The sequence below is a fragment of the Salvelinus fontinalis genome, chromosome 9 (assembly GCF_029448725.1).
Source record: "Salvelinus fontinalis isolate EN_2023a chromosome 9, ASM2944872v1, whole genome shotgun sequence".
Taxonomy (NCBI): domain Eukaryota; kingdom Metazoa; phylum Chordata; class Actinopteri; order Salmoniformes; family Salmonidae; genus Salvelinus; species Salvelinus fontinalis.
In genome coordinates this window covers 40,726,431-40,746,978 of record NC_074673.1, presented here as the reverse complement: position 1 = coordinate 40,746,978, position 20,548 = coordinate 40,726,431, and the positions used below count along the sequence as shown (strand labels likewise).

At 42.5% G+C, this 20,548-nt stretch overlaps 1 protein-coding gene across 7 annotated transcripts; it reads left to right on the top strand.

Moving 5' to 3' along the window:
- Nucleotides 1-280: 280 nt before the first annotated feature.
- Nucleotides 281-19,426, top strand: LOC129862597 (anillin-like). Of its 7 annotated transcripts, none has more exons than XM_055934401.1 (25): nt 281-408; nt 633-730; nt 1,034-1,204; nt 1,358-1,453; nt 1,564-1,739; nt 1,970-2,062; nt 3,033-3,122; nt 4,766-4,880; nt 5,038-5,913; nt 7,836-8,158; nt 11,519-11,613; nt 11,763-11,892; nt 14,338-14,473; nt 14,704-14,895; nt 15,129-15,255; nt 15,572-15,620; nt 15,751-15,807; nt 15,913-15,945; nt 16,064-16,085; nt 16,177-16,286; nt 17,061-17,114; nt 17,403-17,489; nt 17,615-17,722; nt 18,016-18,161; nt 18,358-19,426. In XM_055934401.1, the coding sequence occupies exons 2-25, from the start codon at nt 640-642 to the stop codon at nt 18,467-18,469; spliced, it is 3,489 nt and encodes a 1,162-aa protein (XP_055790376.1). In that variant the 5' UTR covers nt 281-408; nt 633-639; the 3' UTR covers nt 18,470-19,426. The 7 variants fall into 7 exon arrangements, with proteins under 7 accessions (XP_055790376.1, XP_055790375.1, XP_055790374.1 ...); XM_055934400.1 differs by having other exon boundaries at nt 1,034-1,210; nt 4,769-4,880; XM_055934399.1 differs by having other exon boundaries at nt 1,034-1,210.
- Nucleotides 19,427-20,548: the final 1,122 nt, after the last annotated feature.

The following is a 20,548-nucleotide window of genomic DNA, read 5'->3' as shown; positions in this document are numbered from 1 at the left end:
CATTTTAAATATGGTATTGGAACTGACTCTGTATATAGCTTCTTACTTTCTCATCTTCTTATTTTTATTTCTTGTGTTTTTTCTCTGCCTTGCGTTATTTTTAGTGCTACATTGATATTTATTACTTCATTTCGGTGTTTGGCGCTTGCAAGAAAGACATTTCACTGTACTTGTGCACCTGACATTAAAACTTGAAACTTAATCTACCGTAAACACAATAACAAAATCTTGCGCGCTCGGTCTTGTCGTTATGGTAATTTATTCACCCACCACTGACGCACTTCCAAAAACCCGCTGAAATTCAAAGTGTATTTGAAAAGGCTTCAAATGAACAGCCGTTCGAATCTTTCCGCAGTTTATGCTCAGCCGTGACTTGTTTGCTTGACCTACACGGACACTTCTGTTGAGGTAAGGGGATGTTATACCCGACACATTATAGGTAAATAGCTGAAAGTATGTTCAGCCAGCTAGCAGCAGTAACATTCAGCTATCTATGCATTCTCCAGAGTCCAGTTAGCTTGTAGCTAGCCAGCTGAGTTATTGTAACCAACCTGCCGAATAAATCAATTAGCTAACGTAAGTTAAGTTGCATAAACTATAGCTAGGCACTTAATTTGGTGTTTATTTCACAGGAAGATCATGGATGGGGAATTTCGAAGTGGGTTGGCGACAGCTTTGAAGAGACATAGAGATCCTTTGTCTGACACAGAAGACAATGTCCACTCGTCTGGTGAGTGTGTCAACATCACTGCGTGCGCATGAGTGCTTGTTAAACCCCCTAAGGTAGACGTCCACGCCCCGCGAAAATCGAATTAATAAATTCATTCAAATCAAATGTCAAAAAGCTCTTTGATATGACCTTAAAACAATTCCATATAGTTAAGCAGACCCCCCCACTTCCCTGGCTTAAACAGGTCTTAGACTCTTAAGGCTTGAACAAGTATTAATTAGTCAACTCATGTCATCCATCATCAGTGCAGTGTTGGGGCATACCCATTATTATTATTGTGAGCTTCCCTTTCCTGTCTTACAGATGTCAATGATGTTCAGAAAAGGCGTCGCCTGGAGGTGTTGGGCGAGAAGAACGTCAGCCCTACAAAGAAGTCTTCAACTAGAGACCGCCTCCGCTGTGCAGAGCTGGTGAAGCCTGACACCCCTGCTCTCTGCTCTGTCCGCTCCAGAGTACAGCAACTAACCCAGAGACGTGAGGGTAAAAGGATAACGCCCCCTCCTAAAATTACCAACTCGCAGCCTGTATACAGTATCGATAGAACTTGAATATGGCAGTATCTGTGCAACACTCAGATCTGTAGTCATTGAGAAACAGTGACTCCAACTGGGGATGTTTTGTTTACAGGAGGGCATGTGCTGGCTCATAGATGCCTCTCTGATCCAGGGTCTGGGGTACCATCCATTAAATTCCAGGATGGATTCAAAGAGCACCATCTTATTGGTGAGGATTCTTATACATTTACCTTCCAGCTTCTTTACATTCATTGAATGCAAGTGATAACACATTTGCACTAAAGTGGTTAAATGATAGGAGCATCTGGTCTGTTTCAGGTGAGGCAGAATTCAGCTCGCGGGTGGAGCGGTTTAGATCCCCCACCACTCCTCAGGCCAGCCCCCTGCCAGCCAACCGGTGGCCCCGTACCCTCTCCAACGCCGTTACCAACTTACAACTGAAACTCGAGGCCAGTGACACGCCCAGCTCCAAACAAGCCTCCCGCATACGCCAGGTCTGTGCCACACACAGGTGAAAAATCTGTCTGTGCCCTTGAGCAAGGCACTTAACCCTAATTGCTCCTGTAAGGTGCTCTGGATAAGAGCATCAGCTAAATGACTAAAATGTATATGTGAAATGTACCAGGAGTCTTGAGGTATGCAATGCATTCTGAAATATTGCTGTTGCACAATTCTTAAAATTCCTGTGAAGTTTCTAACAGCTTCTATTTGTCTGACCAATCAGGAGAGGGAGGAGGAGCTGCGTCTCGTAAGGGCCCAGCCAATCACAGAGAATGTCTTCCTAAAGCGAAGCTACTCTGATTCCTCACTGACTGAGGTAAGTTGTTACCCTCCCTCTTGTGTCTGGTCACAGAATATTGTTAAGTGTTATGTTTGTGGCTTCTGCTCAGCCCAGTCAAAGCTCTTCTCTGTCTTGGCACCTCAATGGCGAAACGAGTTTCCCGCTGACACTAGGACAGCAGAGTCCCTGCCTGTCTTTCAAAAATGCCTGTAACTCTACCTCTTCAAACAGTATCTTAAATTATGTGCACATTATGATCTGTTTCTCTTAATTGTCTAAAATCATATTTTATAACTTGTTGGCAATGGAACAAGCTTTCAAGTCATGCCCACCTGACACATATTACGATTTATAATGGATCCTTTTTGAATTGCGTAAAGAACAGTAATTGTGTGATGGCTGTTATGCAGGGTTGTGTTTCAAATGAAATGACTACAAGTATACTTGCTCTAGTTCCTCAACAGCACAGCTAGGAGAACTCAAAGTACCTTTTTATAGTTGAACTCTTTGACATAAAATTGCTTAGGAACTGTGCACACCTTGGAAAGGTGTGTGTGTGGCCACTTGGAGACACCAGTTAGTCCTCTCACTCAAACCCTTATTAAGTTTTATTTTGCAGATACCCCACATTTTCCAGGAATAGGCTTATGTTACTAAATGTATTTTCAGATTTTGTTGTAAACAAATGCGACAAAGTACAGTAAATGTAAAATGCACATAAAATCTGTTGTTTTGTGTAATGTTTGGATTCAGTCCTGTCAGGTGAACTGTTGTGTACTCACCATTTGGTCTAATAATTTTCCCATTATCTCCAAACTGTTCCCTTTCAATTACTACCGTGGTTATGCATTTTCATATTTCTTAAACATTTCAATATACTGTAGCAAATTCCCATGTGTGTAAAGGGTTAATCGCTCTGGATAAGACCGTCTGCTAAATTACTAAAATGTTGAGCTCAAGTACTTGTTTCCTGATAGAACAATGATATTTGTTGTGATATCATTAGAGGGCGACCCCACCCGTCTCCGCATTCTCCCCTTGGATGATGTTTAGACGTAGCAGGAGACTGCAGTGGCCACCGTTCCAACCATGGAATGTGAGTTTACTTATATGGACTTAGTGTAACTGGTTCTGAGGAGAACAGGGTGTCTTGAAATGTCACAGGTGTCACTGATGAGGTGTCATTTTCATCCTCCAAGTCACTTGACTGGTAATCGGGTATAGGGTTCACTTGGTCCTTCATATAGTGGTACAGAATCTTTATAATATATAGTGCCTTCGGAAAGTATTCAACCGCCTTGATTTTTTCTGTATTTTGTTGCGTTAAAGTATGATTTAATTGTGGGTGAAAAATTCTAACATTTATGAAAATTTAATGACAAATAAAACACTAATATATTTTGATTTGATAAGTATTCAATACATGTTAGAAACACCAATAGCAGCAATCACAGCTGTGAGTGTTTCTGGGTGGGTTAAGAGCTTTGCACACCTAGATTGTTCAATATTTGCACATTCTTTTTCAATTTCTTCAAGCTCTGTCAAGTTGGTTGTTGACCATTGCTAGACAGCCATTTTCCAGTTTTGCCAATTTAAGGCAACTGTAAATAGGCCACTCAGGAACATTCAATGTTTTCTTGGTAGGCAATTCCAGTGTAAATTTGGCCTTGTGTTTTAGGTTATTGTCCTGCTGAAAGCTGAATTCCTCATCCAGTGTCTGTTGGAAAGCAGACTGAACCAGGTTTTCCTCTAGGATTTGGCCTGTGCTTTGCTCTATTCTGTTTTTTATCCTAAGGAAAATCCCTAGTTCTTTGCTGATGAACATGCACTACCCGTAACATGATGCAGCCACCACAATGCTTGAAAATATGAAGTGGTACTCGGTGATGTGTTGGATTTGCCCCAAACATAATGTTTTGTATTCAAGACAAAAGTTAATTTCTTTGTTGCAAACAGGATGTATGTTATTGGACATTTTAAAAATGTTTATTATGCACATGCTTCCTCCTTTTCACTCTTCAGGTTAGTATTGTGGAGTAACTACAATGTTGTTGATCCAGCCTCAGTTTTCTCCTATCACAGCCAATAAACTTTAACAGTTTTAAAATGACTATTGCCCTCATGGTGAAATCCCTGAGTGGTTTCCTTCCTCTCCGGCAAGGTTTATTGATACACCATCCAAAGCTTAATTAATGACTTCACCATGCTCAAATGGATATTCAGTGTTCATATTTCTACCCATCTACTAATCGGTGCCCTTTGTGAGATTTTGGAAAATCTCCCTGATCTTTTGTTTGAATATGTGCTTGAAATTCACTGCTTGACTGTGGGACCTTACATATTGTATGTGCGGATTGCAGAGTTGAGGTAGTCATTCAAAAATAATGTTAAACACTATTGCACACAGTGAGTCCTTAACTTATTATGTGACATGTTAAGCACATTTTTACTCCTGAATGTATTTAGGTTTGGCATATCAATGGGTTTGAGTACTTATCGACTCAAGACATTTCATATTTTCATTTGTAAAAGAATAATATATATATATATCTCCACTATGACATGGGATATTGTGTGTAGATTAGTGGCACAATCTCAATTTAATCCATTTTAAATGCAGTCTGTAACACAACAAAAAGTGGGAAGTCAAGGGGGTTGAATACCTTCTGCTGTAAATGCATAGACATGTGCATAAGAGGAACAATGCATTTTAGGGGGCTAATTTGTCTGAGTGTCCAGCAGGCAGACCTCAATGTGACTGGTGATGAACCTTTTGGGGTGAAGGACGGCAGCTTTACCGAGACATCTGTCTTCACAAAGGTCGATGGAGTGGAGCCTCCAATTCAAGACACCGGTAAGACACTGCAAGAGAAGTCAATGCATTATTACAGTTTAAGAGCTTGAAGGTAGATACGTTAATGGTATATGTTGAGAGAAATCTGACTAAAATTAAGAATCTGAATTTTGTGCAAATGTCAGTGTAGAGAGGTCAGATTGTGATTATTCAACAGGTGAGGTGACCAAGTCCTCAGTTCACATGGATGTCCCACCAAAAGAGGTGAAGGGGAGACACATGGCTGAGCAGCAGGCAGAGTGCACTATGGACATTTGTCAGGGAACTTCTCGACCAGATGATCATGAGACAGCAGAGGGTCCTGTAGTGAAAGAGCAGCAAAAGGCAGTCTCTCCTGCTCGTGACAAGCAGGAGGAAAGGGATTTAGTCCACAGGGGGGTGAAATTCTATGTTAATGATGAGTCCCATTTGTTTTTAGTTAATCCTGTGGCAATGGAGTCAAAGGGAGATGGTGAGGAGTTGGGTTCTTCTGTAGTTGAGGAGCAGATGGTGTCCATACAAGAGAAGGAGATGAGGTCTTCTGTAGTTGAGGTGGGGTCCCCTGTAGATGAGGAAGTGGGGTCCCTGAAAGAGGAGAACTGGGAGGTGGGGTCCTTTGTAGATGAGGAAGATGTGGCTTCCTCTTTAGGTGAGAAACATGTGGCGTCTGCTGTAGGTGAGGAAGAGGAGGTAGTTCAGTCCCAACTAGAGAAGGTTGGGGACCTATTAGGTGAGGAGATGGAGTCTTCTGGAGTTGAAGAACAAGGGAAAGCGGAAAGTATTTTAGATGACATCCAGGGTGAGAAGTCTGTTCTAGGTGAACACCAGGGGGAGTTGGGTCCAGAGCAGGGAGAGGCCGCAAACGCATCAGCTGTGTCAGACAGAGAACAGGGAGACTCTGAGCTGCTTACAGACGAGGAACAGACTGATGAACCACAGTCAGAGGCCAGAGGGTTAAAGAAAGTCACATTTATCCTGGAGCCAGAAATGATCAATGACTCAGCCCTGTCTGAGCTGGACTCTTCATCAAGCTGGAAAAGAGAAAGTATGTCAGGTGAGACATGTCTAGGTTGTTGGCACAAGTTGGGCAGGAGGTGAGACACAACCACGTTGGGTTACACACACAGTTGCGCACACCTGGGCATAAAGTCATAAAGATACTGGTCAAATATTTCTCTCACTACCATTGTCTAAACAAGGGATTCAATGGGTCACTGCCAACACTTTGCACCTAATCTTTTTTCTACACTATGAACAGCTAAATTATGACATTTTAAAATATTTGTTACATGTTGGAATAACAGTAAAATGACAGTGAAAATAACAGTAGCGAGGCTATATACAGGTGGTACCAGTACAGAGTCAATGTGCGGGGACACCGGTTAGTCGGGCTAATTGAGGTAATATGTACATGTGAGGTAATATATTTGTAGACTTCAAATTGAGCGCAAGAAGCCTAAACAGATATACAGTGCTTTCAGAAACTTGTCCAACCCCTTGACTTATTCCACATTTTGTTACGTTACAGCCTTATTCTAAAATGGGTTTGATTGTTTTTTTTGTCAGTCCCTGCCACTGGAAAAACATCCCCAAAGCATGATGCTGCCACCACCATACTTTGCTGTTGGGATGGTGCCAAGTTTCCCCCAGCTGTGACGCTTGGCATTGAGGCCAGAGTTCAATCTTGGTTTCATCAGACCAGAGAATCTTGTTTCTCATGGTCGGAGAGTCCTTTAGGTGCCTTTTGGAAAACTCCAAGTGGGCTGTCGTGCATTTTACTGAAGAGTGGCTTCCGTCTGGCTACTCTACCATACAGGCCTGATTGGCGGAGTGCTGCAGAGATGGTTGTCCTTCTGGAAGGTTCTCCCATCTCCTCCCTGAGCCCCTTTTCCTCCTGTACCCTTCCCCAGATCTGTGCCTCGACACAATCCTGTCTCCGAGGTCTACGGACAATTCCTTCAACCTCATAGCTTGGTTTCTGCTCTGACATACACTGTCAACTGTGGGACTTTATATAGACAGGAATGTGCCTTTTTTTTAAATCATTTCCATCAATTGAATTTACCACAGGTGGATTCCAATCAAGTTGTAGAAACTTCTCAAGGTTGATGAATGGAAACAGGATGCACCAGAGCTCAATTTTGAGTCTCGTAGTAAAGAGTCTGAATACTTATGTATATAAGGTATTTCTGTTTTTATTTTTACAATACATATAATACATACAGCCCAGTTTTTGCTTTGTCATTATGGGGTATTGTGTGTTAAATCATCCATTTTAGAATAAGGCTGTCACATAACAAAATGTGGAAAATGTAAGGGTTCTGAATACTTTCTGAATGCACTGTAATATTTGACTAAACATAATCATTTCAAACCTTGATTACATTTGTGAACATAGTCCTGCGTAGTGTACCGTCTTTGGGACAGTAAAACGGGTGTCCTGACTTCTCAATCCCGTGGCGTTTATTGTAGGGGTGTTCACCCCGGTGTCATGGCTAAATTTCCAACCTGGCCACCTAATCATCCACCTCATTCCTAATTGGCATATATCATTCCTCACCTCTCCAACTGATAGTTGATGTGTGGTGAGAGTTCTGGCACAAAATGGTCGCTGTGCATCACTGAGGTGAGTGCTTCACATTGATGGTGGATGAGGTGCGTTTTCCCCCTACTATGTAAAGCGCTTTGAGTACCTCAGTTGGTAGAAAAGTGATATATAAATCCAATCATTATTATCTCTCTTGTGTGTGGGAATACTTGAACAGATTTCCAAAATGAAAATAACTTGTTGCTGATTTCCTGGTATTTTTAGTCTTATGTCCAACAATGAAATTTAAAAATGTTTGTGTTTTTGGGGCTCAGAAAACTTTGGGCCAAATAAAACCATTGTCAATTGGGGAACCCTGTTGTAGACGCACTAGGGCAACGTTTTTTATGTCTGGATGTAACTTGCTGCATATGGGGATTTATCCACAGAGGCTGAGCTGAGCTCTCGTGATGAAACCAACACCGCTGAGATGATTGACCTAATGTTTGATGAGGTGCTGGAGGCTGCTGCCCAGGGAAGGATGGAAGAGCAGGGTGAAGAGGACACTGAGGATCACAACAGTGGCATAGCCACAGCGATGCGCAGAATGGAGAAAACAGACACCGAGTTGGACAAGGACAAAGCTGAGGAGGGTGAAGACCTGGAAGAAACCAAGGAACTGGACTCCAGTGCAGATGAGCTGCTGTCCTTCCCACCCAGCTTTATCCTCTCCCCTCTCAGCAAGTCTGTGGAAGCTGTGGTCACTCCTATGGTAAGGCTCTGCAGACAAACGGGGGTGCCATAGTCACCTAGTTCAATGTGATTGGTATTTTATTAGGATCCCATTAGCTCTTGCGAAAGCAGCAGCAGCAGCTACTCTTGCTAGGGTCCACACATGAAACATGACATCATACAGAACATTAATAGACAAGAACAGCACTGCATACTTACAAACGGCACACACAGCCTACATATCATTACATGCACACAATATCTAAGTCAATAAGGGGGAGGCGTTGTCGTGAGATGTTGCTTTATCAGTTTTTTTAAACCAGGTTTGTGTTTCATATGAGATGGGAGTTTGACGCAATAATGGCCCTGTACTCTTAATAATACTGTACGCTTTCTTGAATTTATTCTGGATTTGGGGACTATGAAAAGACCGCTGGTGGTATGTCTGGTGGGTTGTGTTTGTGTGTGTCAGAGCTGTGTGTAAGTTGACAACTCCAAATTGTTTGCGTATTCAAAGGAATTGTCCGTTGAGCTCCAAGACAGGATTGTGTCAAGGTACAGATCTGGGGGAGGGTACCAAAACATGTCTGCAGCCTTCATGGTCACTAAGAACACAGTGGCCTCCATCATTCTTAAATTGAAGAAGTTTAGAACCACCAAGGCTCTTCCTAGAACCGACCTCCCTGGTCAAACTGCGCAGTCGGGGGAGAAGGGCATTGGTCAGGGAGGTGGCCAAGAACCCGATGGTCACTGACAGAGCTCCAGAGTTCCTCTGTTGATGAGGAGAATCTTCCAGAAGGACAACAATCTCTGCAGCACTCCACCAATCAGGACTTTATTGTAGTGTGGCCAGATGGAAATCACTCCTCAGTAAAAGGCACATGACAGCCTGCTTGGAGTTTGCCAAAAGGCACATAAAGGACTCTCAGACCATGAGAAACAAGATTCTCTGGTCTGATGAAACCAAGATTGAACTCTGGCCTCAATGCCAAGCGTCACGGCTGGGGGTAACTTGGCACCATCCCTACGGTGAAGGAAGCATGGTGGTGGCAGCATCATGGTGTGGGGATGTTTTTCAGCGGTTGGGACTGGGAGACTAGTAAGGATCGAGAGAAGGATGAACAGAGCAAAGTACAGAGATCCTTGATGAAAACCTGCTCCAGAGCGCTCAGGCCCTCAGACTGTTCACCTTCCAACACGACAATGACCCTAAGCACACAGCCAAAACAATTCAGGAGTGGCTTCGGGACAAGTCTTTGAATGTCCTTGAGTGGCCCAGCCATAGCCAGGGCTTGAACCTGATCGAACATCTCTTCGATCAGGAGACCTGAAAATATCTGTGAAGCAGCACTCCCCATCCAACCTGACCGAGCTTGAGATGATCTGTAGAGAAGAATAGGAGAACTCTTCAAATACAGGTGTGCCAAGCTTGTAGCGTCATACCCAAGAAGACTTGAGGCTGTAATCGCTGCCAAAGGTTCTTCAACAATGTACTAAGTAAAGGGTCAGAATATTTAGGTACTTTATTTTTATTTCTTAACATTTTTATACATTTTAAAACATTTCTTAGCCTGTTTTTGCTTTGTCATTATGGTGTAGATTGAAGGAAAAAATACTATTAAATCTGTTTTAGAATAAGGCTGTAACAAAAAATTTGGAAAAAGTTGAGGGTTTACCATACAAGATAACACCATCTAATTTATTAGCCACACCAGTCAATTCCAGATTCAGCTGAGGTCTAGAGCTTAGGGAATTATTTGTACCAAATACAATGCTCTTAGTTTTAGAGATGCTCAGGACCAGTTTATTACTAGCCACCCATTCCAAAACTGACTGCAACTCCTTAAGAGTTTCAGTGACTTAATTTGCTGTGGTTGCCGACATGCATATGGTTGAATCATCAGCATATATGGACACAGGATTTGTTTAATGCCAGAGGCAGGTCGTTGGTGAACTTAAAAAGGAATAGAGTGCCTAGAGAGCTGCCCTGCGGTACACCACATTTTACAAGTTTGACATTCGAGAAGCTTCCATTAAAGAAAACCCTCTTAGTTATATTAGGTAGCTCTGAATCCACAATATGGCAGAGGTTGGAAATCCATAAAACATAGCTCTGAATCCACAATATGGCAGAGGTTGGAAATCCATAAAACATAAGTTATGGTCAATAATATCAAAGGCTGCACTGAAATCTAACAGTACAGCTCAAACAAATTTAATCAATTTCTTTCAACCAATCATCAGTAATTTGTGTCATTGCAGCACATGTTGAGTGCCCTTCCCTAAAAGCAAAATGAAAGTCTTGTCAATTTGTTTACCGAGAATTAGCATTGTATTTGGTCAAACACAATTTTCCCCAACAGTTTGCTAAGAGCTGGCAGCAAGCTGATAGGGTGGCTGTTAGAACCAGTAAAGGCCGCTTTACCAGTCTTGGGTTGTGGATTGACTTTGGCTTTCCTCCAGGCCTGAGGATAAACACCTTCCTCTAGACTGGAGTGGCCAGTCAGCTACCATCCTCAGTAGCTTTCCATCTGTTGTCAATGCCAGGAGGTTTGTCATTATTGATCGATAACAATGATTGTTCCACCTCTCCCACACTAACTTTACACAATTCAAACTTACAATGCTTTTCTTTCATTATTTGTTTTAATGCATGTATACAATGGCTCACTGTTCATTGTTGGCATTTCCCATCTGAATTTCCCTACATTGCCAATGAAATAATCACTAAAATAATCTGCATCATCAATCGTTTTGTGATGAATAAGCCATCTGATTCGATGAAAGATGGAGTTAAATTAATCTTTCTGCCCATAATTTCATTTAAATGACTCAAGTTTTTTTTCATCGTTTTTTTATGTCGTTGTTCTTGGCTTACAAAGTTTAATTTTATCCCATTTTCTCCCCAATTTTCGTGGTATCCAATCGCTAGTAATTACTATCTTGTCTCATCGCTACAACTCCCGTACGGGCTCGGGAGAGACAAAGGTCGAAAGCCATGCGTCCTCCGACGCACAACCCAACCAACCTGCGCGCCTCCAACCCGGAAGCCAGCCGCACCAATGTGTCAGAGGAAACACCGTGTACCTGGCCCACTTGGTTAGCGCGCACTGCGCCCAGCCCGCCACAGGAGTCGCTGGAGCGCGATGAGACAAGGATATCCCTACCGGCCAAACCCTCCCTAACCCAGACGACGCTATGCCAATTGTGCGTCGCCCCACGGACCTCCCGGTCGCAGCCGGCTGCGACAGAGCCTGGGCGCGAACCCAGAGACTCTGGTGGCGCAGTTAGCACTGCGATGCAGTGCCCTAGACCACTGCGCCACCCGGGAGGCCCTTGGCTTACAAAGTTTGAATGTTTTACACTTAAATGTTCCTCCTTGACTTTGATATCCCCACAGAGACTTGCAGCCAATCAGCTAGCCAACCCTCCATCCCTACTTCTGACTCCTGAAGAGCTGACCACTCCCCCTGCTGATAGTGCCCCTCTCTACAGGTGAGTCATCTTGTCCTCTACACTTCAGGACAAGCAGAACTGACAGTGGTCAGCTAACATGTGTGAAATGAAACTCATTGACTATGACAATATATGATTGGCTTGTTATTTATATCTGTGACAACTCCAATGTGTTTTGTGATTGACAGCATCGATGCCTACCGCACCCAGAGACAGAGCACCAAGCCAGCCATTCAGAGTGTAACCCCAAGGGTGCAGAAGCATGCCGCTGAGAAGTCTCACCCCCAGCCCTGTGTCAACACCAAGGAAAGGATCATGGTCTGTAGTAGGACTGTTGGAACGGTTGAGTCTATTCTGTGTCTTCCGTGTCATGGAGAGTGACTACCTGTGTAGCATATCATCCAAACTTTGCATGTCCTTTATGTGGGCATTGACAAATGTACCACATGGATAACATTGGCTTTGGCACTGACCACGTTTACATGCACGCGCAGTATTCCGGATAGTAGCTCATACCCTGCTTAAGGTCTTTTTCAGGAGAAGCTGTTTCCATGCACCTTTTGATATCCCATTCATGAATATCCCTGTATCCATGAATACAAAATAATATTCCTTATTTAAGTTCATGTGTGTTAACTGAAATATGGACACTGACTGTAAGCCTATAACCGCTCACGTAGCGTAATATTAACTCCTTACAGTGAAATTAGACACAATTAACATTTGTTGTCTTGGGAACAGGAGTGGAGAAATTATTTCTTATCGCATCTCTTGAGGAAATGCGAGTACACGTGTAATGTGTTATCTTTGACACTGTTATGCAAGCAGACAGTATTTCAACCAAGATATGCACTCAAGACGAACTGAAGTTTTATCAGAAATGTATTTTGTCATTTTCTCAGGTTTTCATTTCCTTAAAACCGGTCAAACTGATGACATTTTGCACAGGACCGATCTTTTCACTTTTAGAGTTATTCCGTTTTCTCCTCAGTCCCTAAATGAAACGGTAAAACTGACAACTTTACAGATGTTAACTACTGTAGATTACTCATGCATTCATTCTATTGATGTATGACATTATTCTGGTGAGCTTTACTTTATTTAGTCTTTTGGGGCAACAATTTATAACAGAAGAGAAGCTGCATGTTTCAAACTATAGTTGACAACCAAATGTTGGAAATGTATAATATGGCCTACCAAATATAGGAAATTATAAATTGAAATGTAAGTTTAATTTATAGTAGGCTAAATTATTACGGCATTATTATGGTGGATCGAACTGCACAGGTAGTCTACTTTTTGAAGTGGTTTGTTTGACAATCCGATGACATCACACAACACCCATGATATGTGAAACTGAGCCTGCACAGACCACAATAAACAACAATAAAGGAGATGAGATGTTTACATGTCACAGTATCCCGTCTTACATCAGCATGTCCCAGGCATCTAATCCGGGTTTCTCATAACTGGGATACAAGCGTTTTCGGGTTATTGTGAACTGGATATGATGTTTATATGCATGAACTCAAAAACCGAATACTTGTGTCCCGAATAATAACAACAGGATATTGGTGTGCATGGATTTGGTATTTTAGTTATTTTTTTAGGATCCCCATTTAGCTGTTGCAAAAGCTGCAGCTACTCTTCCTGGGGTCCACACAAAACGTAATACAGAACATCATTAGACAAGGACAGAACTACATACATTTTTTCAAAGGCACACGTAGCCTACATATCAATGCATAAACGCAAACTATCTAGGTTAAATAGGGGAGAGGCGTTGTGCCGTGAGGTATTGCTCTGTTTTTTGAAACCAGGTTTGCTGTTTATTTGAGCACTGAGATGGAAGGAAGTTCCATGCGGTAAGAACTCTATATAATACGGTACGTTTTCTTGAATTTGTTCTGGATTTGGGGACTATGAAAAGACCCCTTGTGGCATGTCTGGTGGGATAAGTGTGTCAGAGCTGTGTGTAAGTTGACTATGCAAACAATTTGGGATTTTCAACACCTTTTAATGTTTCTTAAAAAAAAAAGTGATGCCGTCAGTCTCAACTCTTAGCCAAGAGAGACTGGCATGCATAGTATTCATATTAGCCCTCTGATTACAATTAAGAGCAAAGCGTGCTGTTCTTTTCTGGGCCAGCTGCAGCTTAACTAGGTCTTTCCTTGGAGCACTGAACCACACGACTGGATAATAATCAAGATTAGACAAAACTAAAGCCTGCAGCACTTCCTTTTTGGAGTGGTGTCAAAGCAGAGCATCTCTTTATTATGGCTAGATCTCTCCCCATATTTGCAACCATTGAATCTATGTTTTGACCATGACAGTTTACAATCCAAAGTAACGTGAAGTAATTTGGTCTCCTCAACTTGTTCAACGGCCACACCATTCATTACCAGATTCAGCTAAGGTCTAGCACTTAAGGAATGATTTGTACCAAATACAATGCTCTTAGTTTTAGATGTTCATGACCAGTTTATTACTGACCACCCATTCCAAAACACAGCAACTCTTAAGGGTTTCAATGACTTCATTAACTATGGTTGCTGACTCGTAATGGTTGAATAATCAGCATACATGGACACATGCTTTGTTTAATGCCAGTGGCAGGTCATTGGTAAAAATAGACAAGAGTAGAGGGCCTAGAGAGCTGCCCTGTGGTACACCACACATGTAAATGTGACCAATGTAAAGAAAGAGTATTTGAATGAGTATGGCTGGTTGGAGTTAATGTCCTATCCTCCTGTGATTGGTCAGGTTCTGAATGAGGATGCTGCCAAGCTACAGACGGTCATCAAACAGACGTTGCAGGCCCTGAGCTGCTGCACTGACGAGGACCACGGCAGAGGCTCCCTGGAGGAGGCAGAGGCTGATAAATTGTTGCTTGTCTCCTGTGAGTCTCTATCCACTCCTATCCCACCCCTAGCTCCGTGACGTTTTCTCTCCCCTCTCCTAATTTGTCTGCTGAATTAGTGTATAATCGTCAACCTCATCTCTCTCACTGCTATTGCTTTTTTTTCTCCTGTATACGTTTATGCTGGAAGGTATGATGGACCTCTTGATTTGTTCCATTGCTTGATCATCTGACTGTGTCCCCCTCTGTCTTTCTCTTCTGTGTGTCAGGTGAGAAGCGGGCAGCCCTGCTGGCTGAGGTGGCCAGGCTGAAGGAGAGGGGGGGCTCAGTCTCTGAGGATCTAGAGGGGGGTGAGGGGGACTCCAGCATGTCCCAGCAGCCTTGCAGGGGCACAGTCAGCATCAGCAGTGTCCAGCTCCCTCTCAAGGTGGAGTTTGTCTGCTCTGCCCGCACACGAACAGGTACCTACAGTCAGTTAGGCTACGCGTGTTATCACCTTTGTAGTATGACGTTTGTTGCATCATTTATTTTGAACCATTTACTCTGCTGCTGCTTGCTGCCAAGGTGAGTTGTTTGCCTGCTCATTTGGGTTAAATGTTCAAGTAGTAAAGTACAATTAATTCATTTTCAGCTCAAGACACATTTTAAATCATACCAGGTGAACAACCTTCCTGACTTTCTCTCCTCCCTAAAGGTCGGCCCACTCATTATTTCTTTGTCCTGATTCGTTATGGACCCTGCAACATCGTTGCGACCCCATTGGCCACCGCAGTGGACGCCCAGAATGGAGACACCATCTCCTTCCCCACCTCCATCACCCTGTGAGTCCCGCCACTGGTTCCAAATGGAGGAAGTGAGGAGTAAAGGAGAACTCGCCAGACCGATTGTCGGTCTGTACAGTAGGGGGCTGTTCACTTGTCGACGCATGTGTTGTAGGGTCCATGTTGAATCAGTTTTGTAAATTACGGCCAGCACTCTGTTCAGAGTCGCTAAGTTCTCTCGGCAGGCAATCCTACTGGTCTGTCTTTGCCTTTTAAAGGAGACGCTTGTGTAATATCTGCTGTACTACTGCTAAAATGGCTCTCGCCCCTAGTCTGTCCAACTCTTTCTGTGACTGACTGTATTATGTCCCTTCAGGCAGGACATTCGCTCCAACTTTGAGATTGATGTGGAGGTCTACAGCCTGGTGAGATGGAACATATTACTTTATTTCTCACCTAAAACGTGTGTATTAGTAAATATAGTAGATGGTCCGTGATAAGAATGTGTGTCAACAGGTTGTATGTATCATTTACAAACGGTCTTCTATTACTCAGTCCCATACCTCAGGGAACACCTGCAATGTGGATCTCCGCAGCTCCACCAAGTCAAGGGTGAGTGCGACATCTTCTGATTTACGAATGCTATCCAATGTTCTATGGCTGACAATGAGACATATACATGTCAAAAGCTCAGTTCTGATCATATTTATTTTTTAGGTCACTCCAAGGAAGCTTCTAAGCACCATCAAGGTAAATTATCTGCTTTCTTATCTGTGTAGTACTTGAAATGGTGAGGGGTGTATATTTATACCCCCTTTCCTGTTACATGTTTCTAATCTGAAAACGTTATCTTGTTGCTTTTCAACAGAGATCCAACCAAAATGTAACATGTAAGTATTATTGTCCTAGTTGCATATGATCTGAAGATGACATTTGTCCTGAGTGGTGACAGTTTGATTGGATTGAATCAACACCCCACAGCTTCTACCATGCCGCACCTGAACACCCGGCGCACCAGCAACTTCTCTCTGGTTGGTTCTCACAAGATCTCCCTGGCCTCCCTGGGCCAGAGCAAGTTCCCCCTGGACAAGGTAGGCTCATCTCACCTGGCTGCCCGTCTGTCACACCTGCTGCAGTGCACCAGCCTGGATGAGATATGTTTAGTGTATCTGCACTCCTACATTATGGGAAGATGTAGGGAGGCATGTTTTGTCAGTCCGTTCCATGGTTTTACCGTGCCTCTTATTTTATTTTGAACCACCTGATTGCTAGATTGTATCTCACTGTCACTTGAAGATGTGTGCCACTATCTTTTAATCTATTTAGCTGAATCTAATGTATATCCTGTTACATTTTCAGTTTTTCCAGATTTTGTTGCGATATCAGATCAGATGGTTGTCATTTCCTCACATGACTTGTTCTTCTTTGGTGTTAAAGTTTTACAGTCTGGGCTGGGTCACTTGTAGGGCTGTGATTATGGAATTTGGGATAACAATTAATTGTCATGCAAATTGGTATTTATTGCAATTTTTTTGTTGACAAATATTTTTAGCTTGTAATGCATCTTTGAGAATTATCTATAACATACCTAATAAATAAAACAGCTTTGGTACCACCCTTGTCTCAAACTTTACCCACTTCATAAAAAATGAAAAACGATTATTGGGTAAACTATATCTAATTGAATATGAAATTGAATCGCCCCCCCAATCTTTTAAAATGACTGTATTAAGATGTTTATGACCCCCCCAAAAAAATTCCCTCTTACTGTCGGTTTCATAATTATACAATAATTGTGCCAGCCCTAGTCACTTGGGATGTTACCTCTATCCCTCCCTGTTCTGTTTCTCTCCACTTGTGCACAGATGAAGTTTGAAGGCAAAATCAGGAGACTCCTGGGAGATGAGTTTCAGGAAAAGGTTTCACTCTCACTTTTCCGCGTTGCACACTCACTTTTACCCCTTTTCTCTTTGCGTCTCAATTTGACTCCTTTCATGCGGCCAGCAAAACTGGTATCAATAATTAGTCTTTGCTACACTGGCTATAATATCAGTGATGGAGTACTCCATAGGTAGATTTCTAAACACATTTTAATCTATGTTCATATGACTTCAATTTTTCTTCATTGCATGTTTTGTTTACCTCCCTAGCTAGATGAACTACAAGAAGCTTAACCCTGGTATCCATGTAATTCCACCTCTGTGCAGGTGCCCTTCCTGTCTCCACTAGAGGGAAACATATACCTGCAACTGGACAGCGAGAGCCACTCTAATGTCCAGCAACAGGGCTTCCTTGTGAGTTTGTTGTTGACCCAATTCGCTTTGATCTCAAGTGCATATTATCCTGTTCCTGTCCTCTATACTTTCTTTACTGTGATTCATCCTCCACCCACCCCTTCGTTCTCCCTTCTTCCATCCAGACGATGTTTGAGGTGGTGAATGGATTTGGAGCTTGGCATCGACGCTTCTTTGTCCTGGAGGGAAACCACATGTCCTATTGGAACCACCCCAATGACAGAGGCAGCAAGGTGGGTATTGAGATATGACAGAGATGACTGGACTGGAGCTCTTGGTTCTAAGCTCTCAGGTTATCAGAAGGATTTTGAAAAAAGAAACTAAGGATAACAATTCCATTATGTTTATTGCATACATAATACACTTTTCTAATATTTCTAAGTTGTCTATGTACATTTCCTGCTGCAAAATGCATTGCCTCTTGGGGACATTAACGTTTTCTCTTATCTGAATATACAAAGTCACACTAACTTGATTTAAACATTCCCTTATCGCCTCTCTACTGTTCTCTCTGTTGTACTTGCAGGCAGCAGAAGGCAGCATCTCCCTGTCTAGTTCCTCTAGTCAGAGTGTGAAGCCAGTGATGAGAGGCTCCTGTGCTCGCCCCTATACTTTTGAACTGGTCAGCAGCGTTCAGACTGCACAACCGGATGACCAGGGCGCTCTGGCCAAGTAAATAAATTACATATTTTCTTACTCCGTTATGACACAAGCAAATTAGCTTGACAACAAGTGGTCATGAATGTTTTCAATATTAATGTTTTGTGGATGACTGACACTGCTAAAGTGAGCCTGTCTGTATCTGATAGACAGTGGTCGATTTTCATTTATCTTGTGATATTTCTCATATGTTCTCTCTGTTCTTCAGGTGCTGGTTCTCAGCAGATACTGGGGAGGATCGAGAGGACTGGATGGAGAATCTGAACCAGGTTCTCCTGGACCTGCATACCTGGACTCGCTGCCCCCCTGAACCATGCTAAAGCACAGCCCAACAACCAGGCCAGCTGTGGGAACATGAGGGACAGCAGTCTAACACACTATTATATCATATCTTTATGAATTCTTATGATTACCATTGGGAGATTATTTTAGACATGGTGATATTTTGCCTTTCCTTGGATTTGTCACTTTCAATAGCTATTTAAAATAGAGCTCCATCTTGTCCTGTGTTGCATGATATATATACTATTTACCTGAGCTTGAAGTAGATGGTTTAAATGAATCCATATAATCTACAAACACTATTAAATAGGTTTGATACGTAGTGCAGAAGAGCCCTAACACTAAACGGATGATTAGTCCAATAGTGCAATTATAATTTTCATAAGACTAACAGAAAAAAGACAGACATGGCTACTGGACAATATGATTTCACTACTACAGCATTGCTGTAATGCCCTCGAGTGTAGAAATCTGTCTCTCGGAAATAAGAAATCTGTACCTGACACACAACCTACCTAATCTAGAAACTTGTGAATTTAGTGATTAAACTAGAATTGCAGTCAAGTTGAGTTTATAGTACTGTACTTGAAAAACTGAGCTATCTGCTACGAGGTAAATATTGACTATTTCACAAGTTAAATTCTTGCTTTCCTTAACTCAATCTATTGCTGTGTTGTGCATAACACAACAGGGGCCTGTCAACAAGATGGTACCCAAGCACTTCAAATGGACTATAGAATGATGAGGTGTATAATGTTAGTGCCGCATGATAAATCCTAGTAGGAGCCTGAAAGGTGATGAATGTATATGCTGACTGTAGTCAACCTAGTTTTTTTTATTTTCCTTCCTTGTGTTTACTGTCAATCGGTCATTCTCTTTCTGTATGTGGATGTTATCCCTATAAAATACCTGTCAACATTCTTTATATGCACTTGATTGATGAAGGTACTACCAGTAAATAATACAAATGGGTCTAATGGCATACACTGTCTGAATATGTTTTGAGTCCATGCAGTTTGTGTGTCATGCTCTTCTGAAAATTTGATTTGGAAAATATTTGCAATGTTTTTGGTACACATACAATTTGAGTTTCTAAAACCATAAGCTCAAATATAGCCTTCATTGTCCCCCGTCTTAAAGCTGACATCTTCCTCCATAATATAGTGATGGCAATATTAGCATATGAATGAGTGAGCCATACAGTGTTTACAACATTGTAAAGTATTGAGGGAATGGGGTTGGCTATGGAGCAGGAACTCGGGTCAGTAATGTCATACAGGAAGTCATGCCTGTGTTTGGTGTGTACTGCTACAGAAAGAGAATTCCTGGAGCCCCTCTGGGTGGAGGTGGGGTGGTTGGTCCTCAGCTCAAGGTGATGATTGGATGAGTGGCCCAGCTGTACATCCCAGGGCCCATGCCTCAGTGTCGTGTTCAGCCAGAACACTGGGCAGAGTCTTGTAAATGACACCATATTCCCTATTTAGTGTATAATGGGCCCTGGTCTAAAGTAGTGCACTTTCAAGGGAATAGAATGCCCTTATGAATGCATACTGGGCCTATAGCTAGCAGAACATTGACATGAGTGGTGAGATGCCCAGGGACGAGGCCAATGTTATAGGGGAAGTAATGATAGACCAGTGTCTTAAGTGATCCGGGTGGTCAGTGAGATACAGTAAGAACAATGGGGCACTAGTCTCACCCTAAGAGGAAATAATATCACATCCTCTCCACAATCTGTAACTTATTCCTGGTAAACTTGTCTTAGTCTGTTTTGTTAGATACTGTACCCTCAACCCATTATGGTACATGTCTTTAGGGGTTCATATGCCATGTTACCGGACACTTTACATCAAAAAACCAATTGACCGTTTCACTGATTTGTGGAAGCTGTATCTGACTGGATTACTTTACAAACTGGAAAGAGAGTTTTAAGAAATCCCATCACACATACAAAGGCTGTAATAATACCCCCACTTGGGGCATAGTTCTGTGTTTTGAAGAGGTGCAGGAAATGGGGAGACATAAACACAGATGTGGGGAGAGGTCAGAGGACTTGCTGATACACAAATAAACAAGCTCCCTTTAGAGGTAGCAGTTGTGAAACATCCCTAGTTTGT

What these genes read in the sequence shown, in the direction of transcription:
- LOC129862597 (XM_055934399.1), top strand. Translation starts at nt 640, where the DNA reads ATGGATGGGGAATTTCGAAGTGGGTTGGCGACAGCTTTGAAGAGACAT. An exon ending in CACCGTTCCAACCATGGAAT is followed by an intron (nt 3,123 to 4,765) that starts GTGAGTTTACTT and finishes CTGAGTGTCCAG; the next exon opens with CAGGCAGACCTCAATGTGAC. An exon ending in GACCAGGGCGCTCTGGCCAA is followed by an intron (nt 18,162 to 18,357) that starts GTAAATAAATTA and finishes TCTGTTCTTCAG; the next exon opens with GTGCTGGTTCTCAGCAGATA.